General features: G+C 37.4%; 1 protein-coding gene across 2 annotated transcripts in view; it reads right to left on the reverse strand.

The window, feature by feature from the left end:
- LOC124165569 (titin-like) overlaps positions 1 to 20,702 on the reverse strand; it is an 85,539-nt gene that overhangs the window by 17,788 nt on the left and 47,049 nt on the right. The window contains exons 3-5 of one of the 2 annotated variants that reach the window (XM_046543024.1): positions 17,479 to 17,598; positions 5,078 to 5,335; positions 3,308 to 3,566 (exon numbers count right to left, since the gene is read on the reverse strand). In XM_046543024.1, the coding sequence (XP_046398980.1) occupies positions 3,308 to 3,566; positions 5,078 to 5,335; positions 17,479 to 17,598 (637 nt within the window). The remainder of the gene's footprint in view (positions 1 to 3,307; positions 3,567 to 5,077; positions 5,336 to 17,478; positions 17,599 to 20,702) is intronic. The other variant, XM_046543025.1, reaches the window with a different exon arrangement.

Raw genomic sequence — 20,702 nt, forward strand, 5'->3', positions numbered from 1 at the left:
TACATATAAAAGAAAGTCGAAAATCGTGTTAGTTAGAACACTTATAACTCGAGAACGGCTGCACAGATTTTAATGATATTATGCTCTTTGGATTTGTCTCAGCTCCGGATAACACATAGGACATTAGAAAAAGGATAAATTTAAAAAAAATTCATCTCTTTCTTAGTGATATGTTTTTAGGAGTTAGTAACGCAACAACGATTGATAAGCCAGTAAACACGACAAATTAAATAATTTGTTTTGTTTTTACCAATTTAATAACTGAAATTCGTAACACTATAACATTTTAATTACTAAATATGTTCAAAATATTGAAATTGTATTTAAAAAATTTAATTCGAGCTAATTGTAAGCCCAGCTCGAGTTGACTCTTCACTGCCGTGTTTGTAAACAAATTTCCAAGCAATTGTTGACAAACGGTAATGTCCGTGTTCCTGTCGAGGAATCGAGCAGTTTGATTTCACTTCCTCGGAATGTTTGCAAATTAGTTTCATTGGAAGGTGAGATCATCAAAAGAGTGTTCCAGAATATGATTGATCACTACAAAAATCAAAAATGGTTGATTGAGCGAACAATTTTGACGGCCTAGAACGAAGATATGGCTGACTCGAACTAGATAAATCAGGATCAAATAGTTGGTACTCTGCATGAATTAAAATATTTTAACTGTGCAACAAAAGAAGACGAAATCACCAACTATCTATCTGAATATTTAAGTCCTTGGACGTACCTGGCTTACCAAGGTACGATTTACAGCTAAAAGTAGGCTCTGTGTTCATGATCTTTCGAAACCTAAACCAACCAAAGCTATCCAACGGAACGCGTTTGGCGATTTAAAAAATTGATAATGAATGTGATTCACGCGACTTTACTCAAAGGAAAATTCAAAGATGAGGAAGTTCTTATTCCGAAGATTCCATGATCCCAACTTATATGCCCTTTTGAGCTTAAACGTATTCAATTTCCAATTCGTGTTGCATTCGTGATAGCGATTAACAAATCGCATGGTCAGTCTTTCAGTTTTTGTGATGTTTGTGCTCATGTGCTAATGAAAACCCATGATTTTCTCATGGTCAATTAAACGTGGTTTGTTCACGAGTCGTTAAACCATACGCTGTATTTCTTCCTTCGCTTCAAGGACGCAGCTAGGAATTAAGGATAGGGGGGTTTTAGGCGCAGCTAATACTTGCGGGTCTGTAGGGTATAGAAAACTCGCTAAGGTAAGCGAGACGTGTGGGGGCCCTACCCCAGACATTTTTTAAGATAAATGGTTCAAAATAGTGGGTTTTGCGGCTGTGTGAATTGTTAAATATGTTTTGTTTGTTACTCATCCGTCCCCCTAACTTTAGTAACAAAAATTTCTATAAAAAAATTCTCTGAGCTCTTGGGAGGGTTTTAACCCCCAAAACCCCCCTCGCTGCGTCACTGCATCGCTTCGCTATATTTATTTACCTTTATCCGCTTAATCTTGCGCCTGATAACAAAACAAAAACTGTTGTTTATCAGAAGGTGCTTGACGCAAGACATTAAACCCGAATGTGTAGGGCACACCGTGGTGCGTTTACGCATGCAGGACGTTTACGCAGTGCTTTTTTTCCAAACGGAGATACTATAATTGGCGCGCCTTAAGTCATTTGATACGAATGCTGCTTATTAGGGGCTTCTCTTACACGATTTTGAGCATCAGTCAAGCGTCGGTCTAGCGTTGCGTTAACCTGCCCCGTGAACGGGCCAAGTTTACGCAACAGACCTAGACCTAAAAGCATTTTTTTACTATTGATAACACAAATAGCCAACAACTGAATGCGTATAATTTTTATTTCATTAACTGCTTTATAAAACCACAATGACCAAAATTTCTTAAGTCAAAACGTAAGAAAATTCATTGAAAAAATCCGCGTAAACGTGCTCCGATCCACCCTATGTAGATTCAATAAAGAAAATGTCTTTCTGACAAGCAATTTTGATACTCATTTACGTAGTTTTATTTGTATCCTTATTTTATTATAATATATCAAATATGATTAAAAACGCTACAGCCGTTCTTGATTTATAAATGGTGCAAATAAACTGTAAGTTCATTGATTGTTAGGCGGTACGGAGTTCGCCGGGTCAGCTAGTTATAGATAAAATGAAGTATCATGATTCACACACTGATAGAATTAGATATAAAAATGCTTTGCGTAAAAATTCATGAATATCATAAGGATTCGTGTGAAAAATATGGAATAAAGCCACAGCATCTATGAATTAGTCATTAAAAACAACTGTGTCCTGTTTTTTCTCCAAATAACGGCCAAAATGAAGCACCATGATTCACACACTGAGAGAATTAGAAATGAAAATACTTTATGTAAAAAAATCAGGAAAATTATTAGGATTCATGCGGAAAATATTAATGAAATAAGAGTTTCTCTGAACTAGTCGTAACGAAAAAGCCGGTAGGTACCTGTTTTCCCGCCAAATCAAAACTAAAATAAAGCACTATGATTCACACTCTGAGAGAATCAAAAATAAAAATTCTTCGTGCAAATAAATCGGGAAAATCATTAGGATTCGTGTAGAAAATAGGGAATGAAAAGACAGTATTTCTTAATTAGTCATAAACAAACAACTGTTACCTGTTTTTCCCCAAATCATTACTAAAATGATCTATATCTCGTCCTGATAATACAGGTCCAATCTTTTGTGGAACTACATTGAAAATTAAAAGTGCCCTCATCACCAAACTTACCCACGAGGATAAACGTCATGGTCTATTAATTCGAATTCCAGCTTGGGTAGTGAAACCCTTTATTATCGAGCACTAACCTGAAAATTACGTAAAAAGTCCTTTATTCACTTCCGATTTTTAAGGCTCTTCGGGGATTGACACTAAAACAGAAAATATTCCTGTTTTCACTAGGATTTTGCATGTTAGTTGTATTATCTTCCCTATTATGCCTACTGTATACTTATAAGTTTATAGTACCTTATGTCCTTGAAAAGTGTTTTCAACGTCCAATCAACTCCTGCGGAAGATTCATTTTTAAGTTGCGTAGAGATGAAAATTTGTCCAAGTTCTACATGAATTTTGAGTAGGTTACCTTCCCATTTTCCAAGCAATTACTTTATTTTTCCAGTGATGGGAATATTTTTTTTAATTTTTAGTGCATTTCATACTGCTTTCTTCAATTTATTTTTTATCTTTTTTTATTTTTTAAAACTCTTATCACAATTGAATTTTTCTAATGTGCTCTTTTCCCGTATCTCTAATTATCAGGTATCAACCTCTCTATGCTCCTGTCACAAGTAAATGGGTACATACCGGTGTAGCGTATCTCCGGCTTCTGCGGTTCGGGCCTCCTCTTCTCCGGCGGTAACCTCTCGTTCTCCGCCCGCCACTTCTTCAGGCACTGCGGCTCGTGGATCCCGATCGACTTGGTGCCGAACTGCTTCCCGCACAAGTAACACGGCACCGTGGGTGGCCTGCCGGGCGACCCTGCACCCGGTCGCGGGGACGAAGCCGACGACGATGAACTCGAAGACACAGAGACGACTTGCTTGGGATCAAGGACCTTCGCTCCCTGGATAAATACATTGAGTGAAAATTTGTAAATGATACAAAACGTGGATGCATGCACGTAGACCATAGGGGATTTCTGGGAGTTTCAGCCACTCCGAAAGGGCACATTGTGGCCTGCGACAGATCGATAATATACCAAATATTCACAAAAGATTTATCAACAATAGACCAAATATTCACAAGAAACAGATTAACAAAAGACCAAATATTCACAACAGACAGATCAACAATAGAGCAAATCGTAGGAAATGAAGGAATCAAAACTTGGCTATTTCCACATAATGATTTATTATGACCGACCATGGTTTTGTTACAGTGTAACATTATCAAGGATACGCTGTCTTATATTGACCTTGATAATGTTTCGCTGTAACGAAATATTCACAAAGATACATCAAAAATATGCCAAATATTCACAAAAGACAGATCAACAATGAACAAATTGACAATGCTACACTTTAACGAAACCGTGGTCGGAGACAAAAGTCACCATGTGGGTTAAGCCATGTTATTACTCCTTCAACTCTTACGATAAACGGTTTCCACCAAGTACGCCCGCTACTGTAGATTAATTAATTAACTAATGTAGTAATTACAATAGACCAAATATTCACAACGGCCACATCAAAGATTGACCAAATATTCACAATAAAAGAAAATATGTCTAAATCTTGGAGGTATATCGAAAAATTATAAGCGATTTTCATTAGGCGAATTTATTGGTTCTTTACGGTTCCAATTAAAATGAAAGTATTCCAATTGATATGCGAGAATGTAGTCTCGCTATTCAATTGTATGTGAAAAAAAAGACTTGTGAGTGAAAGGAAAGACGGATTAAGTGTATGCAAGTGTAAATAAAGAGAGAATATGGATGAAGTTGGAATTGATTGGATTCCCAAAAAAGTTGATTAGCCTAGCTAAGATGACCAAACAAAATCAATGGGCTTAGCACGGCTAAACCTAGGAGCCATTTGGAATAAATTCAAGAGTCTGACAGGGATATGTGCTCCCCCCCAATCCTGTTTAACATTGTGATCGAGTAATATATGGAAAAACTAGCGGAGTAGCAGATTTTGGTGTCATAATCGGCACTTAAATAAATGTTTTAGGTTTTGCTGTTGACGTAGCGATAATTGCCGAGGACCTGACAACCTTGACCAGAATATTTACGGAAGAAACGAAAAAAATGGGACTGAAAATAAATGATTCAAAAACCAAGCACATGGATTTAATGGGAATCCCAAATAATATAGGCCTCATACAAATAGAAAGACATAAGTTTAATAAAGTAGACTTCTTCAAATACTTTATATACAGAAATCGCTAATGTTGTTTGTTGACATCTTATTACCCAGAAAACATTAAATTCAAACCAAAAATAACGGTAGGTATGTCCCGGAACTGTGGAGGATATTCAAGCTAACCTATGGGTTCTATCACTGAATGAGTGAGACAAGTGTCTCAAGAATCCGAGGTACCACAAACTAAACTCGCAAAAGATTGAATGTATACCATGGGTCCCTCCTGGGAGGGCGGTGGGCCTGCTTCCCCAGGCCTCCTGGGCTCCGGCTTCCTCTGTCCGGGCGGCATCTTGTCGTTCTCGATCTTCCACTTGGCCAGACACTGCGGCTCGTGTATCCCTATGGACTTGGAGCCGAACTCTCTGCCGCAGATGTAGCACGGGACTATCGGCCTCCTCGGACTCGGACTCTGCTGAGGCGGAGAGCCGACTGAGCTGCCTTGGTCAACTTCCTGCGCTTGTGCCACCCTCTGGAATTTTAGAAAAAGAACGGATGAGAGACTGGATTGGGTGTTTTGTCGGCGTTAAATTGGTACCACCCTCTGGAATTGTGACGAACATGACGGATGAGAGTCTGGATGGGGTGTTTTGGCTTCGGAAAAGGGAATTCCAGTCGATGTTTTTTAAAGAACACACTATTCACTACCTCAAACACACACCTGGGACGCATTGGGACTAGCTCCCTTTCGTCTGTACAGAACGGAAAGGATTTGTGTCGAGACCGTTCGTCAACGTCAGGGAGCCTCTGCTTTGTGGACGCCTTTCTGTCTGAAAGTCTGTTTTCTCACGTGGTCTTATAATTTTTTTCAGCAACGACCTGTGCTAGGTACGAAAATTGGATGGAAAAGCAGTTCTTTTGTAGGGAAATGAGGGCTCTGGAAGCAATCGATGAGACAGCGCTGGGGGAAATTCCGTCAAACCTATGCGCGGACCGTTTGTCAACTATCATTCAGTCACAACTTCGATCTGGTAAGTATTACATACGTTGCTATGAAAAAATATAAGTCACAACATACAAAATTTTTCATAAGGAGTCATAATGACCTTGCCTTGGACACAATCCTCATTAAAATCGTGAGTCTCTCCGCGCAAGCACAATCCCAAACACCTATATAATAAATGGCTCCTCATTACTATATAATAAATGGGTCCCTAGACGAAAATATTGTGTGTGATGTCATTGCTCTACGTTTAAATTGGGACCAGCAGTCTAAATGGTATAGTATGCAGAGGGGCATACATGTTTACGAGTGTCATCGAAAACGGTTTTCTTTTTTAATGGGGTTAATTTTAGGTTTTTATAGAAAAACCATTAAGTACGTAAGTAAGTAAGTAAAGTAGTATCGCTTCGATGAACAAAGCACATTAGAATTAATCTTTTTACACTTTAAGACAATCCATACCATGCATGCTACTAAAGTATGATAGCCATAGCCATTTAATAATCTTTGAAAATTGAAAATCTTGAATAATCTAAAAAAAAAATTCTGAGAGCAAATTAAACCTTAAGACAAATCAAGATAAACATAAATATCACAACCGAGATAAATTTCACTATACTACCAATCCACATAACCTTGAGCCAGACTGTATGAGTTGTAAATTGTTTAATAAGTTGCCATTAGAAATAAAAAGTAAACAAAGACCTGTTTGTTTTAAATTAAGATCGAAAAAATATTTTCTGAATTTTTTTCTATACTGTAGACGAATTCTTGTGAAAGGGTGCGGATAATGTACTTTGTATTCAATTCTTTTATCTTATCAATAAGTGTTTATCCACTTTATTGCAGACAATTTATTTTTTGACGGATATTTTTGTTCAGATATATCTTCTTGGACCAATAAAATTATAATAATTATTATAAATTATACATGTTATTAATTCTACGGTAAAGTAATACTTAAGTTACGATTAAAAATGAAATAAAATGTGTTATTCCGACAGCATGTTAAGGTGAACTGTAACCACAAGGAGTACGTAGTCGAAATATCGACACAAAAAATACCACTACAGATTGGATTTTAAGAACAATGGGGCCGGAATAGTTAAGTTAAAGCCATAAACTGACTCTACGTAGGTAGTACCTACTCTTCATAGGTACTGAACCGAGGTTCAGAAAACGTTCTCAGCAACACCACCCTTCTAAGAAATAATGAATTCGGCTGTGAAATATCCGACGCAAAAACACGGCGAGCAATCTCGTCACGCATACACGAAAATATCGATTATTTCATATTCGCCAGAAGAGTTGATTGATCGCCAAACATTTCTATGCATTTAAGGCCTGAGAAGAAAAAGCTACTGCATTTAAATTATTGTTAATGGATAATAAATCGATAATTGTCCGATAATGATCTTTAACAGGTCGATTTGTTTTACCGTCTATAGAACAACATGGTAGCTCTTAAAAAGACAAATTTCCTGTTAAAATGATTGGAAATTTAGAAGTATTTTCTTCCACAGGCCACTATCCAAACACTCCCCATGGTAAACATCATCATCATTCGTCAACAATCCTAAGATTGGTTTGACGCAGCTCTCCATTCCTCTCTCATATCCGCTAACATTTTCATAGCGACGTATTTCTTCTCTTTTACATCATTTATAACCTGCCCTATGTAACTCATTCGGGGCCATCCCTTACCATTCATCCCTTCCACTTGTACGGGGTCGCCATGGGGACATTTTGCGGGAATGATTAAGGTTTTTATTTCAGCCGTCTTAAAATCAATTTTAATCATTTTCATGACGAGTGGGTTCTTGATTAGTGTCAATCTACGGGGAAAACACCAAGGACATCACGGGCCATTAGGACGCAAGCCGTTAACATTTAATTGAGTTTTTCGGTACGAAATCGGAAGATTTTAATTACTGCCTAATTTTTATTATCATACTTTATCGTCCTTAGGAACTCTAACTCACCATTCGGTAATGTATCACCTTTACTTTGTGGTTTCTCTCTCGCCGCATAGACTTGAAAAGGGCCTTATTCACACTGATTGGTATTTCAGTTCCATTTTTCAGTCGATATTACGTCTGCGTTGCTGAATTTACTACTGAAATTATATTTGTGATTAAAGGAATTCGCACTCTACCAACCAGGTGAACCAAGACAAAAAAAATCAGTTGTAAAATGTTTCTTGGTGTAAAAATGTAATTAAGTTCGGTAAAATGCTAACAGTTGTTCCTTTAAAATATTTTCAAATATTTTTATTACTTTCCAAAAATGACACGGCTATCTTATAAAATACCAAATAATTACATTGTCATTGTAGATTTTGCGTGAGGCAAAAACCTCTCTCGCAAAGTTAAATCAATATATATTACCCAAAAACACAAAAATTAAGTAAATGTTAATTATTTCACATTCATACCATTTTTTGGATTAAAATATACTTTTTGTCTACAGTAGCCCAATTTTTCATAACTTCCCGAAGGAAAATATAAATGTAGCCCAAAGGAAAATATAAATTTCAATGCCCGTAAAAGGATACTCCATGATGAAGGGTTTTGTTCCAGCCATCGTAAAGTCAATTTTAATCGTTTTCCAGACGAGCGGGTTCATGATTATTATCATTCACCAGGGAAAACAACAAGGACATCAAAACTCACCAGGAGAAGTAATTTTATAGAATAGAAATCAAACCTTTCGCGCACCTTTCCCCGATGGAACTGATTCCAAGACCTGTTGATTTTTTTCTCATACAAAAGTAGACCTCCTAATAAAAGATAAAAATTGCCAAAATTAATAAGACGTTCATAAAATCATCTAAGACGGGAAGATCACTTGATACATTGACCTCTATCCTAGACATTCGACATTCACACCTCAAGGACAAGAAACGGTATTTGATTTGGAGATACGACAGTCACCAATCCCACTTCCGACGGTCAAACTATGATAATCATCTGAAAAGTATCACCTACTATATAATATATATCAAAAACTTCAATTAAAACGTCCTGCCTTAAGATGACCCCGAAGAATGAGATAGTAAAATTGTGAAATATTTTTTATACTCATGGTTACATCCACCAGATTTCATTTAAAGAATGATTTATCAAGCTTCTCTGGACTGAAAAATTTTGGCACAAGACAAATAATGTTTGTCGTAATAAATATCAGCCAGGAATTACTATCAATTATTATTTTTAATCGTTGTATCCTCGAGGTAAAGCGCATATGGATAGATTATGAAATGCGTCAAAAAATGAAATCATGAAGTAATACACTGCGCTGAGTACTAATCTAACCGCGGAATAGGTGATTTTCACGAAGAATTATCTTATTCATTTTCATCGATTGTAAGAATTAGTAATCGTGATCGAAATCATGCGGTTTATCTGCAAAAATAGATCCAGAAAAGTTGATAGCTTAACTTTTGATAATAGTAATCCACCTACTGCTCGGAAAGGCTTCTTTTCCCATAACGTCATTTATCTTATCGTTTTTAGGGGCCTGAAATTGCCGTAGTACCTAGTCCGTATCCACAAAATAAATTAAATAAATGGCGTCAGAGCAATCGCCTAAAAGAACGCCATTTCCGCGGGTCCCACTATAGGCTTCAAAGCAAACCCTAAGATTTGTGCAGAGTTCATTATTAGTCTTCATTTAATAAATTCAATTTCTATAAATGGAAATTTAATATGATGCGTTATTTCTCACAATAAATGCTTGAAGATAAATGACATATTATTTCCGATCCCTCCTCAATTCTTTCTGTCATATCTTGGCAAAGAAAATACCTATCTTGACACACAAAAACAAAATAATGAGAGAAGAGCTGTACTGTTAAGATTGGATTATGGTTTTGCCGATTTCTCTGCTCAGTCACCTGTAACTTTTTGATATGAATAAAAGATGAAGTAATTTTGCTGAGTGAAACGATTATGGGAACGTGTGGTTTTTTTTCTTCACAAAACGCTGCGTTGTCGACAGATGTTGATAACCTTTGCCTGTCATTTCCCTACTCATCACATAAAAGGATTGATCGAAGACATAAATATTGCCAACTCACTCTCTCGATTAATTGTGCGGAAAGAAATGTCCCTCGATAGCTTTGAAGAATTCGGTCAGGGTCGACTGCGGAATGAGGCCAGGATTCGTGGGGGATATTGGGCCGACTCCCTAAAATATTAGGGTATCGGCTGAGGGGTCAGTTGACGGATTGTTACGTTTTTTTTCTGAGCCCTACACTGAACTGGATAAAGACCTTCCTCCAACTAATGAACTTTCGCCAAAGCCTATTATCCCATTAGCCGCGGCTGAGAACGTTCCCCACGCTCAGCGAAAGCTATGCGGGGTTTTAAAAAAGCTGACTGGCATGGCCTTTGACTTAGGGAGATCTTCGAGTAGAACACACAACATTGTGTGCGTAAATTTTTCTCGGGATTTCCACTGGATATAAAACTCCATTTCTTCCGACGTTTTGAACTCCGACTCGGGGCTCATCCTCAGGGCTACTGAATGTCGTTTTATTTGTTTTTTTGATTGCTGTGGTACATTTTTTTAAATTAATTTTGAGTGTTAAGCTGTAATACATGTACTAAAATAATTCCAGCTCTTTCATCGCTGCTATTCCTGTTTTTTGAAGCAAATATAATCTATTTCTTCATAAAACGTTTTTGTAAATTCTTTTCTGTGTCTAGAATTCGTTTCGAGGAAATTCCTTTTCACCCGGCGGGAATCCCGAGAAAAGTTCACTCACACAATTCGCCGGGAAAGCGTAAAATATTATTTTTCATAATATGGTGTTGGGTCATAGTCTTCCGTGGCGTTCTGGATTTGTGGATCTCTCCATCTTCCGCGTTTTTCGCCGCGTTGGTTATCAGAGGCTGACAGCAGTTTCGCCGGGATTCCACCAGGCGTCATCAGGTCGAAATGCCGATAAAAGAAACCGGCCAATCACAGCGCAGCAAAGAGAGAACGAGTGCTCTATTTAGGTACGCAGCCAAAATACCGATATGCCGGCACTTTGACCTAAAAACTCCCGGTGGGATCCCGGCGAAACTATCGTAAACCTATGAAAACCAACGCGGCGAAAACCCGGAAAATAGAGGGACCCACGATTGTTATAATATGGTATCAAATACCAAAAATGTTTAATAACGTTTTTTCAATGCTATTTATCGTTTTTCTAAAACCTTAAAACTTACTATTTAGAATAAATAAAAAATAAGTAACTTCTTAGAAATAAATGTTAACACTTCCCATTGAGAGACTGTTTCCAAACTGAAACTTATTAATTTAAATCTCTACTGAGGTTATTAAAACAACAGCACCATAAATGCATTTATTTTAGATACAGACACTTAATTCCCTCTCTTACAACTCAATAAACAGCGAGAGAATAATATTATAAAGCTAATAAATTAATAATATATTAGCATTTCATCTACAATAAAAGAATATTTGGTCTATGAAAATCGCTTCAACGAAACTTCATTCAGCGCTACTTTCTCACGTGGAGTATCTCTCCTTCATAAAATTGTTTTCTAAATCAACGTCGTTCGCACTTGACGTATAAAAATTATTTATATGCCCGAACAGCTTTTTTAAAATTTCGAATCACATTAACAACACCTGATGCGATTTAAAAATCTGGAAAGTTCTACTCTAAAGAAAAGTAAGTCTCTTCTTATTCATGAACTCCCAGAAGCAATTATTTCACAATTATTCCAATTAACACTTCGGAAAGACTTCCAATGCACACCTCTCGCTGCAAATTCATCAATGGTGAAACAGACCGGAAATTTTTAATTTCCGCTCGTTGCTTAACGAACATCCTTTCATTTTTTTCAAATAGCTTTCCTTTGTGGCCTTCAAAACAGAACCACAGTGAAACCAACACTTATGAACACCTCAAGGTTGCGAAATCCCCTTAAATTTTGGAACTAAATAATAGATGATCGATTTATTTCCCAGCAGAGTAAGGTAAATAGGGTGGTTTCCTATTATTTTGTATTGCCTAAATCGAAAGATTATTACTCCTGGAGTACGTATTTCACGCTTTTAGATTTTTTAAATGACGATATCTATTTTTCGCGATTAAATGAAAAGTGAAAATTTTCAAGCGCGCGAAAACGCGACGCGTAAGTAGGAATGATGGGAAAAAGTCCGTGCGACGCATTTCTGGTTCCCCCTCCCGCCTTGTGAGGTGACCTTGATCGAGGCTCTGAGCGCTGATGGGACGCAGGATGCTTGCGGGTAGCTGAGTAGGTACCTTGCTGGCTGGTAGCACTTGTCTTAAATAAGGATTATAATACCTTATTAAACGTAGAAAACTTTCCGACCTTAGCCAGTTTTAATAAGTGATTATTGAGACATGTTTCCCTGAGCTCTGCGCCTCATGCATGCATTGGTAACCTCAGACGATGTATAACTCCTATCTTTACTCCTATAGAAACTAGGTCCCTGTGACGTCACGTGGAGTGGCATCGCATGGGCGCCAATCTGGCCCTTTTCAAATGAGTATAAAAATGGACCATTGCCATTCGTCTAAACCGGTATTTCTAAAACGAAATAATTTGTATATTATGAATACACTAATGGTGGGTAACGAATCGCAATCAATGCCTTTCGTTTTCTTTGATGAAGGAAACTACCCTATTGTAAAATTCTATCTTCAGTAATGTTGTAACGCTCCATATTTATCTAAATAAATGTTTATCTAAAATATTTTCTCATCTCTTCTTGTAATCTCTGGAATTCTCTACCAGCACCGGATGTTATCACGATCATTTCTTGAAATCTGAGTCGCGTGCGATGTTCCAAATATTATCCGTGGTCTTCGCAAAAACAAATAGTCGGATAAAATATCGTAAGAATAAATTGCATTCATAGTGGGAGCTGCACTTTTATTTGGAAACTTCGACTCAAAAATGGCCCACAAAAAACGAGGTAAATTTTATATTATGTCTATGAAAATTCAAAATATACTCTTATCAATTATTAAAATTAAGATAATCGAAAAACCGTGGGCTTTCCATGCCATATTTTTTGTGCAAAAATGTTGGTAGTAAAATCGCATTTATATTTTATATATATTAGATTGGATATTATAAATATTCGATTCTTCTCAGAAAGAAATGATCGTTGAAATAAAACGTTTTTGGACAATAATTGCTGATGACGGTGCAAAATGTATTTCGAGCCAGGATAAAAATGAGACATGGACCTCAATGCAGACCTACTTCACCTTTAAATGGAAGAAACATTTTGAAAAATAATATTAATGTAATAATATGTAATGAATACTTTTTCATACAAATTATAACAATATATAAACAAATTAAAAACAAATTTAAGCCTCTATAATGACAAGGTAAGTCGAAACCAGGCGGCGAGTTCATCATGAAAAAATGTGGAATATTAATAGTGCGTATTTTATTTTTCATTAATTATTGTTGTACCCTAATAACTGCAGTCAAATTTCCCCCCTCAATTTGCTTTTTTCCCTATTTTTTCCCTTGTGCTGTTAAAAAAATGATTTACAATCGGTGAGACTTTTGAAACAATATTTTCGGATCGAAGGAGATGGAAATTCTCCTCGGATATGACGTAAGTATAGACAGTAATGTAAACATGAATATATTCTGAAAATATTTATTCGACGGAGGAATAAGTTATTCAACGAAATAGACCGTAGCCAACGGGGAATACCTTCGAAGAGTTGGCGATGAATTATTCAGTCCCCACGTGCGCCCGTAGTCACGAAACATGTAAAAAGCGCAGCGAGGAAGAAAAACTATCCATTTTTCTTCTTCACGACCCACTTTCCAAGCTTTTTCAAATGGTTCCTCGATGAACATGCTCCACATTCGATTTCGACACAAAAAAATGCACGTTGCCATCGACTTTTTACGCATCGCTTCGTGCCTCAAAATTATGTGTCCACCATCGCTTAAAATAGCAAGTGATGGCGATTTAGGAAATAGGAGTATAGATTTGGTAGGAGTATACTGATCGAAATTCGGAAATTTTAAAACTAGTTGTTTACACCATAGAGTAACTTGGTAATTTGGACTCAAGCAGTTGAAAAAAGGATTTATACCCTACAAGGTAGATAGATCGGGTATTATGAATATCTAGGGCTTAAATTAAATTTTTAATTAGTATTCCAAAATAATCGGAAGCTATTAGCGTAGAAAATAGCATGTATAACTGGGAAACGCTTGAAATTCACTGAAGATAGCAATTTGCTCTTGATGGAATACTTAAATTTTGAAAGGGGAAAAGCAAATGAAACCCTGAGATCGATTTTGCAACCGTTCGCCGCGGTTATGTATTCGAATCAAAATAACTTGGATGGTAACTTGACCAGGCGAATATCCTTTCATTTTTCCAAAATCGCTTTCCTTCATGGCCTCCAAACAGACACACAGTGAAACCTCTGCTTATAATCACATCATAGTTGCGGAATCCCCTTAAATATTGGACCTAAATAAAAAATAATCAAATGATTTCCCGGTAGATTAAGGAAATCTTTAAAAGTCTATTTTCAGTAATGCTGTCATACGCTCCATTTTTGCAAAAACATAATCAAAATACTTTACATTCACGGCGACCACTCACTGCCCAGACCATCAGGTCTGCATGTCATGACGGTCATTTCTAGAAATCTGAGCCGTGTGTGATGTAACGATCTGTGGTCTTTGCAAAAGCAGATATTCGGGGATAATAACGTAAGAGTTACTATGCATTCATATTAGGAGATTCTCTGTGATTAGAATAGAATATTGAAGCACGAAAGTGGATTATCATCACCCTCACTGGTCAACAATCCTAAAATTGGTTTGACGCAGCTCTCCACTCAATTCTCCCATCAGCTAATATTTTCCCACCTACACATTTCTTCTCTTTCATATTCTTCTTTACCTGTTCCATATATTATTATTTTATTCGATGCCTTCCTTTTCCGTTCTTGTCATCTACTTGTCCCTCGGCTATTGTCCTCATCAGGTCTTCATATCTCAAGATATGACCGATGAGGTTGTTCCGTCTTCTTGTTAAGGTTTTCATGAGGCTTCTCTTATCTCCTACTCTTCTTAGTACTTCCTCATTATTACTCGGTCGATCCATCTGATCATCATCATTCTTTTGTAGCATCACATTTCGAAGGCCTCCAGCCTTATTTTCTCCAATGTTGTCATTGTCCATGTCTCTTTATCGATAGAGAAGCATATTTCAAATTTAAGTACTGATAAACCGTTTCCTTACTTCTAGGTTTAAATAGTTTCTTTCTTGATTCTCCCTTCGCAAGTTATTCTGCTTCCCAAACAACAGAATTAATCTACCTCTTCCAGCTATTATTTCCCTATTTTAATCTTTGTCTAGCGAGAGTGGATATAGCGTGAATTACTCAATTCTGAATTCCGGTCGCAATGATATAAACGTTTCGCCCATTCCATACAGCCCACTTGAATTGTGCTAAATAGGTCACTCACCCTGGCTAATGCAGAGCCACGCTATTGGGCCCATCAAATTATTATTTTCGTGGATAATGAAAGTCGAGTGCCGTACCCCAAGCGATTCACGGCCATCTCCACAGCTTGCCACGGACAAGAATAAATAATACTCGGAAAATTTGCCGAGCGAGATTATCGCGAGCTGGCGAGAAGCAATAATTCTATTTTATCTCAAGAGAGAGCAGCATCGTCCCGGAAGGTCGAGAAAAGGATAAGCGACTATTAAGGAAACAAAAGGCTGTAAATAACTCAAATTACATCACCCCATCTCGAAGATTTTCCTCTGAGGCGACGTTTCCATAGCCGACTCCCACACCGAAAATCCATGCGGCAATTACGACTGTCTGTAGTCACTGCCCATATCCATAACCTTCTCAATTGTCTCACTTGATTCTGAGCGAAATATTTGCATATTATATTGGCGACATGATCTCATACTGTGATATGTGATGTATGATATTTTATGGGGAGCCAACCATTACTTCGCCGTCGCATTTGCTTGAAAGAGTTGTGGTAATTGTTAAGGACACTATGGCCGAAGATGAGTTTGATTATGTGATACTCTTATGAGAAACGTTCAAAGGATTCCCTCTGATACTATTACTTTTACTGTTATACTCTGCTATCTACTCCTCTATTCTATAATATGAGTATAGTATGAATATGAGTATAAGATCTAGTATTATAGATCTTATACCTAATCATATTCCAAAAATTAACTGATTAATTTGGAAAAAAACTAACGGTTTTGACATATTATGGTACTTAACAAGATTCAATTAATTGGTAATTTTTAATGACTTAAAGATATCGATACCACTAGATTTTTCAAAATAATTTTGTAGGATGTAATAAAAGTGTAGTATTTGAACTATTGGTGGATCTAAAAATCGTAATGCCTATAGTTGAGCAAATACTAAAACACCCATGCCACTTATTTCAGAGCGGGTCACGCAGAGAGAGCTAGCTGTTAACTGTTGACACCATCATTAGCGACAATTGGGCAATTCCGACTCAAGAACAGCCAGGTCCCTTCAATAATCACATTAATTGTCCGTGTCTATAGTCAATTACCTGTTCTGAATTACAAAACATAGCAATGAGATAAAAATCCTTTGAAATGAGTACGGGGATAAAAGTTTCAACCATCAAAGCTGTGTATAAATCAGTAAAAGTGAATCAGCCGTATGTAAACTTTTTTGTGAGGCATCACTTGAATTTCCAGTTCTATATAATTAGTCTTAAAACTACCACCACCTTCAAAATTTCTCATTTGATAATAACCTGACGTTATTACAATTTATGACTTATTTTTGTAAAGGATGGAACGGATAAAGACATTTTTATGTGGACGGTTAGGATTATGCCGGAGTGGGTTGGGTTTCGGGTTGGGTAGAGGGATGGTGATTATTTAACAAACGATGATTTCCCCTAATATTTAGCAGAAAATATCAAAATTTCCCCCTTGTTCCTGGCCGTTCTTTCATGCCGCGAAGCCACTTGATGACTCGATCGTCATTTGTCGTCTGTTATGGAAGCCGATGTAACGCCTCGTTCAGGTTACGATTGTTCCAGCAATCGTTGGAACTATCGTGCATTCACACAACAATGGTTAAAACCAATTGATGGTTAGGAAGGCTGTTGGGGTGTGCAGGTTCAAGATATTACTGTGTTCTAAGTGTATTTAACGAAAAATTTTTCATCCGCCCATGTTCTTCCTTGCTTGCACAAATTCATGAAAAAAATAGAGCGAAGGAAGCTTCACGAACTTTTCGTCTTTCTCCTGTCGCTTCCTCTTCCGGTCTCCCAACGCCTAACCATCGTATAGTGGCAACGTTCGGAACTTCAGTAACTATTGTCAGGACATGCATTCAGACTGCTAGTTCGGCCAACTATCGTTAGGACGATCGCTCAGACAATGGTAATCTGAACGAGGCATAAGCGATGATAAATAATTTAACTGCTGTCGCAGCGCTTTCGCCCACCGCTGGGATTCTTTAGAATGTGAAATAAGTGATAAATCCTAAATATGGTGAAGATACGATGACAAATGTCAATAGAATTACATATACACTGCTTTCCATACCCCCTGGGGTGCACCTCAGGAGTGACCCCAATGATAAAGCAGAGAAACAAAATACGAACCTGGTGCGAGGGAGAAGTCGAATCGCGCCTCTGTCGTCCCGCTCGACATTTTCTCATGTGGGGCTGCAATTTGTCGGGTTGAAACTTCTGGCCACAGAATGCGCACGATGTCATCTGCGGCTGCGGAACAAAGAGAAGCGTCATTAAAAGCTTTTCCTCTTCCAACTCGGGAACGGAACAAGATCGCGTTAATCACGAATACGGTCACCATGTTGGATAAAATAGCCACTCATTCACAGGAGGACGGAAAGGGAGAAAAAGACACACGGGGCTCTTTTTATCTCTCAAACGAACATGAGAAATAGATTTCGCCCACGAACAACCACAAAATTGCATACAACGATGTGGCAGTGAGTATACATTTCATGTGTCGTCTATCATGAACAGTAGATAGCTGATACAAGGATACACAAACAAACGATTGGTATCCATGATATCACCTAGGTGATAAACACGTGGTAAAAATCAATAAATTCATACGAGGTATTCGTCGATTAAAAGAAAAAAATCGTAGATAATAGAAAGAAGGGATGGATAAAAGATGAGTAAGAAATGAAATGAAGAGTTGCACTAATTTCGCACTTCAGGTTACTAGATATAAATAATATTTTCCATAGCCAAGTGCTACAATTGAAAGGGATTCGTTCCAAGACATTATGGGTGTTTATCAATCAGTAACCATTAACAAAGAATGCCATCGTTGAAACTTATGGCTACGATTTCTCAATTATGCAATATAAATTCGGAAAAATCGTATATTTCGTTGGAAGATATTAGCCGTATTTCATCCGTAAATGGTTAATCGAAGAGTAACTATTTATTTTATTACAACATATGAAAGATAATTTGAGTTTAATTCAATTTCAGAGGAACAGAAATAATTCCTGTAGAAGTTTCCGGTTGCAAATGATTTTATGTTCAAATTGAGGTGACAAGGTATACACCCAGTCAACACAACAATTGTGGCTACAATGTGGCCGTAATGTGGCCATATTGGGTTGCCATTATGGCCTCATGATGGTTTTAACCCCCGGCCATATAGTGGCCAAAGTGTGGCCCGCCATAATGTGGCTTAAGTATGGATAGTGCACTTTCTTTATATCAATAGAATTAACCAACTTCCACTTTAATAACTCACCAACTAACCAGTATCAATAGCAACCGTAATATGTTCACAAAACGTTGTTACATGCTTGTAACAAATATGTAACATATAACATATTTAACGTGTACCAAATATGTAACATGTTTACAAATGTTTGGTTTGTCAATATGTGGCCTTCCTGAGACGATCAAAAGTGTGGCCATAGTTGTGCATGTGTTTAGTAAGCCAAACTACGCCCGGATGGCACCCACAGTCGAGCTATAATACGTCAAGCCGTGGCTAGCCATAGCCATAGTTGCCGCAGGTAATCCACAATTCGACCACATTGTGGTCATAATTTTTGTGCTGATTCGGCAGGATGTTTCAGAAGGAATCTGCAATACTTTAGGAGGTGGTAAGGGAGATAATGTTAAGCTTTTTTGGTTGCGAGGCTTCCGTGATGATGAAATTGATAATCGTTTTTCGGGTTAGTACCGCGTCGACTCGTTTTTGGTGGACGACAGTTTCGGGCGTATTCCAGCTCCCGTCTTCGGGTCCAAATAAATATGAAACAATTAATCTCAAAATGAGTGAAACTGCGCAATCGTACTGTTTATACTCGCTCAAAGCTATCGTTTAATTAAGATCAACTATTACATGCTTTAGACAATTATAATGACGCATTTTCGATCGACCCAACCAATTATTTAATATCCAAAAAAATCCAGATTATTAAATAAAACGCTGAAAAGGCTGGATACCCAATAAAAACAGTTTCCATGGTAACTGCAAAGTGCATTTAAAAATGTTTGCGGTCGCATAGCTCATTGTCAGTGACTAAGTAGATGCGACCTCATGTTTATGGACAAAAAATGTTTAAAATTGTCTCCTCGACCATCTCCTGAAGTATTGCAGATTCCTCTTGAAACACCCTGTACACCCAAAGTGGGAAATATAAATATCCACGGTGCACAACTCCAGGAAAATTCAACCAACAAATCACAGCCGACATTAGACCTGCCTAGAATGGTCGAGAACGAATTTTTTAGTATACCAACGATGATTAGAAGTCATGCATCAGTGAAGCATGCTATGAATGGCATCTTCATATTCTTTTGCTTTGCCAAACAAAATATTTGAATACCCGCAGAATGTTTTGAGGTTAAGCCTTACTTAAATGTAAACCACACGAGTATAATACCTCTGACCGAAATTATTTTTGAAGATCTTTATGCCTACATTTTGCAGGTCTCATTGCATGAAAAAACTGAAAGCATACTATTAATTTTGAAGACCTTTACGGAGCTGAAAACGTTTTCAAAGCGTAAGAGAAACTTAAGCCCGGAAATTTCGGAATCGATCCAAGAGAAGCTTTTTACTTTTTTATTTAAAATATCCATTGGTAAATGGTCGAAACTAGGTGGAATTTCATTATATATTAACAAAAGCTTACGCGGGTTCTTGTCATGGTAATAACTGTTGAAAAAAAACAAATCGTGTGGGAAGCTTTTCTTCCTTTGTATAAATATTATTCTTCTTTCATCAGAAATATTTTCTTTATTCCAATAGGAGTTATCAAACCAACTTAATTTAAAAACTTTATCAACAACTAAAACTCATCATTAGCAACCGTAATCGTGGTCAATATGAAAAATGTTACCTTTGGAAATATCAACAATAACAACTCTCAACAACTGACTATGATAAAATATCTCTTCTAGTCCACATTTTAGTCTGCTGCGCAATTCTGTAAGCTTTCGTGAGGAATGTAGACTATGAACAATCAGCTAACCAGTGGAATACAGAGAAAAATAGTAGATAGGAAGATAGAGACTATAATTTTAGATCACGAATTTGGCGCGCGAGAATCAGAGCGCTTCGTCAGTCGTGTGCTTGAAGAAACAACGCATCGGAAAAAAAGTGTCACTCGAGAGGATCTCGCATCTCGGCCGAACGAGCTATATCAAATTCTTCAACCGTCGCCGGACTTTCTCGTTTTTTCTCCGCTTCAATGATGCACTTCGCGGTTGGCCAAGGAAAAATGAATCTCTCTTCTAGCAACATGTCTATCACGGGACGGCCACACTGGACTCAATACAATGGAATGACGGTGTCCCTTCCACGAGCGATGCCAAAACTA

The sequence above is a fragment of the Ischnura elegans genome, chromosome 9, assembly GCF_921293095.1.
Source record: "Ischnura elegans chromosome 9, ioIscEleg1.1, whole genome shotgun sequence".
NCBI lineage: Eukaryota > Metazoa > Arthropoda > Insecta > Odonata > Coenagrionidae > Ischnura > Ischnura elegans.